The sequence below is a fragment of the Chenopodium album genome, chromosome 25 (assembly GCF_948465745.1).
Source record: "Chenopodium album chromosome 25, dcCheAlbu1.1, whole genome shotgun sequence".
NCBI classification, from domain to species: Eukaryota; Viridiplantae; Streptophyta; class Magnoliopsida; order Caryophyllales; family Amaranthaceae; genus Chenopodium; species Chenopodium album.
This window is the reverse complement of record NC_137858.1, coordinates 28040007-28043860: the sequence shown is the minus strand read 5'-3', so window position 1 is coordinate 28043860 and position 3854 is coordinate 28040007. Positions and strand designations below refer to the sequence as shown.

General features: G+C 33.3%; 1 protein-coding gene across 1 annotated transcript; it reads left to right on the top strand.

Annotated features, from left to right (window-relative positions):
* Positions 1–2208: 2208 nt before the first annotated feature.
* Positions 2209–3243, top strand: LOC145613918 (uncharacterized). Its single transcript, XM_081668952.1, has 2 exons — positions 2209–2562; positions 2650–3243. Exons 1-2 carry the CDS (start codon positions 2209–2211, stop codon positions 3241–3243), a joined length of 948 nt encoding a protein of 315 aa, XP_081525078.1.
* The last annotated feature ends 611 nt before the right edge of the window (positions 3244–3854 follow it).

Below are 3854 nucleotides of genomic sequence, written 5' to 3'. Positions count from 1 at the left end.
CTACTTCTGCCGCCATATTCATCCTTGAGCTGTTGAGCAGCAATAATTCAGCCTTCATCCAGGTAATTCTTCTTCTTTTCTTTTTTTTTTTTAAATTTAATTAAATCTTGTTCTTATTTTATGTTATTTCCCCAATTTTTTATTCACTTTTTCCCCAAATTTGTTGTATAATTATTCTGGTTAGCTATATATTGTGATCAAAGTAGTCATCTTTCGTGTGAAATTTATTGAATTTTATCATAGTAATTGTTTATATTTAGTTGATTTTTTACTATCTCAAAAAATAAATTACCGACATATAATTGTGAAATAGTTCTGATGTATGAAATGGAGTGTTCATTATTGCAGGTCCACTATTGTGAACTATCATTGATTTCATTAGCATACATATTACTTGTTGACTTTTCTTTTTTAATTCTTTCTGTGGATTGCCGATTGCATGCCTTTCTTTGGCTTATGCTCTTGTATTTTTCTTTTTGCTCCCACCAAAGGTTGTATATATGATAGGAAAACATATGAGTAAATACTAATAATCAATTTATACGGTAATCCTTTTTGTGTTGTGTTTTTACAGAAATGGAGTCCTGTGGACTATCCTTGTTAAGGAGGAAGAGAAAGCGACAAACAGAACTACTTGTAACTTTATTAGTTATAATAAATTTCATGATTCTCATGTATTTCGTGCTACATAAAATACATCGAATTAGAGATAAGAAACGTAATAGATTAATTAATTTGAACTCGTTGATTAGAGATAGTGATGTTGCTTGTAGGAGTGAATTGCGTATGAACAGACATACTTTTGATGTACTTTGTGAGATGATAAGCGATATTGGTGGATTGAGAGGGACTAGAAATATGAGCTTACAGGAGATTGTAGCTATGTTTTTGTATACATTATCTCATCATAAAAAGAATAGGTCGATAGGGAACTACTTTTATAGGAGTGGAGAAAGTGTTAGTAGACAATTTAACCTTTGCCTCCTTGCGGTTCTAAAGCTACATCATCACTTGCTCAAAAAACCCACACTTATTACAGAAGATTGTGAGGATAGTAGATGGAAATGCTTCCAGGTATATTTAACATTTTAAAATATGATAAAAAGAATGCTCATTCTACAGTTGATTAAAAGCAATGTTCTACATACATCCTATGTAAATAAATCTAGTGTATTTTCTTTATAATTGTAGAATTGCTTAGGAGCTCTAGATGGTACATTTATCAAAGTTCATGTTCCAAATGAGGATAGAGGAAGGTACCGAACAAGGAAAGGAAACCTTGCAATGAATGTTTTAGGTGTTTGTACACCTAACATGGAATTTGTTTTTGTCTTACCTGGATGGGAAGGCTCTGCACATGATGGTCGTGTTTTACGAGATGCAATTTCGAGGCCTAATGGTTTAAAGGTGCCTCAAGGTAAACCATGTGATAAAAATAACCATATGATAATATAACAATTTTGATTATTACAATTAATAATGACTTCAATCTATTCTATGATTTTCAAGGTTGTTACTTTTTGGTAGACGCTGGCTACACTAATTGTGAGGGGTTTCTTGCACCATATAGAGGGCATCGTTATCACTTGAATGAATGGGGGGATCGAGTACCAGCAAGTGCTGAGGAGTACTTCAACATGAAACATTCTAAAGCTAGGAATGTAATTGAGAGAACTTTTGGTTTGTTGAAGGGAAGGTGGGCAATTCTTAGAAGCCCTTCTTTTTTTTCAACTCGTACACAAGGTCGCATTGTTACAGCGTGTGCTTTATTACACAATCTAATTCGAAAGCACATGCCCACAAATTTTGAGGTTGATGAGTCATCAGATGAGAGTGAGGATGAGAATGAGAATGAGGATATTGGTGATGATGTTGAATACATTACTCAAGTTCAACCATCAAATGCTTGGACCGGCTTTAGGAATAATTTAGCGCAAACTTTATTTAATGCTTGGAGAGCTAGGCAAAATAACGAAACATGATTTTTTTTTTTTTTTAATGAATAATGACTCTTTTTAGTCTTGTCCTTGTGTTTTGTGAAACGATCTTTGTATTTTATGATTTTTTGTTTCTCATCTGTGTTTGATGTTAATCAAGGGACATGATATTTTTATTTAACTTTTAATTGCTTTCATTATGTGATATTGCTTCCTGTATATCATAAATAAAATATTTGGTTATGTATTCTTACTTAATTGATTAATTAGGATGGCCGCAAATGGTCAAAGTTCTCAAAGTGGAAGAGGTAAGAATAAGCGCTTTTGGAAGAAAGAGGAGGAAGAAGCTTTGATTGATTGTTTGTTGGAGTTAAGTTGTGACCAACAATGGAAAGGAGAAGGAGGGTTTAGGAATGGATACTTGAATCAGTTGGAGCTTATGCTGAACAATAAGTTTCCTGGATGTGGTTTAAAAGCCATTCCTCACATTGAATCAAAGTTCAAATGGTTCAAAGATAAGTATGCAATAGTTGCTGAAATGGTGAACAAGACATCCGGGTTTCAGTGGGATGAAGAAACTAGTACAATACAATGTGAGAGACAAGCTTATGATGATTTTTGCAAGGTAACTGATTTCTTTTTTTTTTTCTTTATATATTTTTTAAAATCTTGCATTTTACTTAATCTAATATAATATATAACTAATGTTTAGACTCATCCTAAAGCTGGAGGATTATGGAAGACTCCTTTTCCTTACCTTAGCAAGCTAGATGATATATTTGGTGTTGATAGAGCTAATGGTCTTGCGGCTGAGTTGCCTGAGGACTCTATCCATAACCTTGAAAAGGACGTTGTTCACCTTGATAATGATAGTGACGATGAAGAGTTATCTGTTACTTGTTCACCTGGTTTAGCTACAGATTACACTCAACCCCAACCTCCTCCTGCTAAGAGAATGAAAAAGGAAAAGACTCCAAAGACCAATAAGAAAAAGAGAGCTACTCGATTTGAAAATGTATCATCTGTTGACAATATGGCAGTTGGTTTTATGAAAGATATGAATAATCATCTTGCTACTATTGCGTCTGCCATGAGTACAACACAAGAGCGTGAAAAAGAGATTGTTGAACAAAAGAGAAGGCTATTATCTGAGATTGGAAGTTTGCCTGGAATTACCCAAGCTGAAGTTATAAGAGCTGCTAGTTTGTTTTCATCAAATCCTAGCCAAATGGAGATTTTCTTTTCAAGTCCTAATGATGAATGGAAAAAGGAGGTGGTGCTTGACCTTTTGAGTCGTAATGCTTGAAATAATTTGTCTATTTTCATGACAAATTGCCAAATGTGATGGATTATGAATTTGTTTTCTTTGAATAAATGTTAACTTGGAATTTTAAACAGGGTTTTTGAGTATTAGTTTTAATATTAAATAATTATCTCAAATATTAATATGATTGTTTAAAATTTAACAGAAGCTTTGTAGTTATTGCTCTTAGAGAATTGATTTTGCTAGTTGATTAAAATAAAGATTATTGAAAAAAATGGAGTTGATTCCTCATTCCAATTAATTTCTAACCAAACAACATGTAAGGGAATGAGATCCCATTCCAAAATTGAACCAAACACATGGTATTAAGTATCAAGTTCCAACCCCATACCACCTTAACCCCATTCCTGATTCCAAACTCATACCACTATGTGAACCAAACGCCCCCTTAATGTTATCTTTTCAAAAAGGATAATTAGGATCTTTTAGAAGCTTATAGAAGCTTCCAATAAATCCTAATTGGATTAGGAGTGTGATTAAATCCTTTGGACCCTCCACATGATCATTGGGTCGTAGGTAAGGTGGGCTTAAGCTCGATTTAAACTCAGTTTAGTATTTTTGCCATAACTTATTCGTTATAACTCGAATTTGGG

What these genes read in the sequence shown, in the direction of transcription:
- LOC145613918 (XM_081668952.1), top strand. Translation starts at nt 2,209, where the DNA reads ATGGCCGCAAATGGTCAAAGTTCTCAAAGTGGAAGAGGTAAGAATAAG. An exon ending in CTTATGATGATTTTTGCAAG is followed by an intron (nt 2,563 to 2,649) that starts GTAACTGATTTC and finishes ACTAATGTTTAG; the next exon opens with ACTCATCCTAAAGCTGGAGG.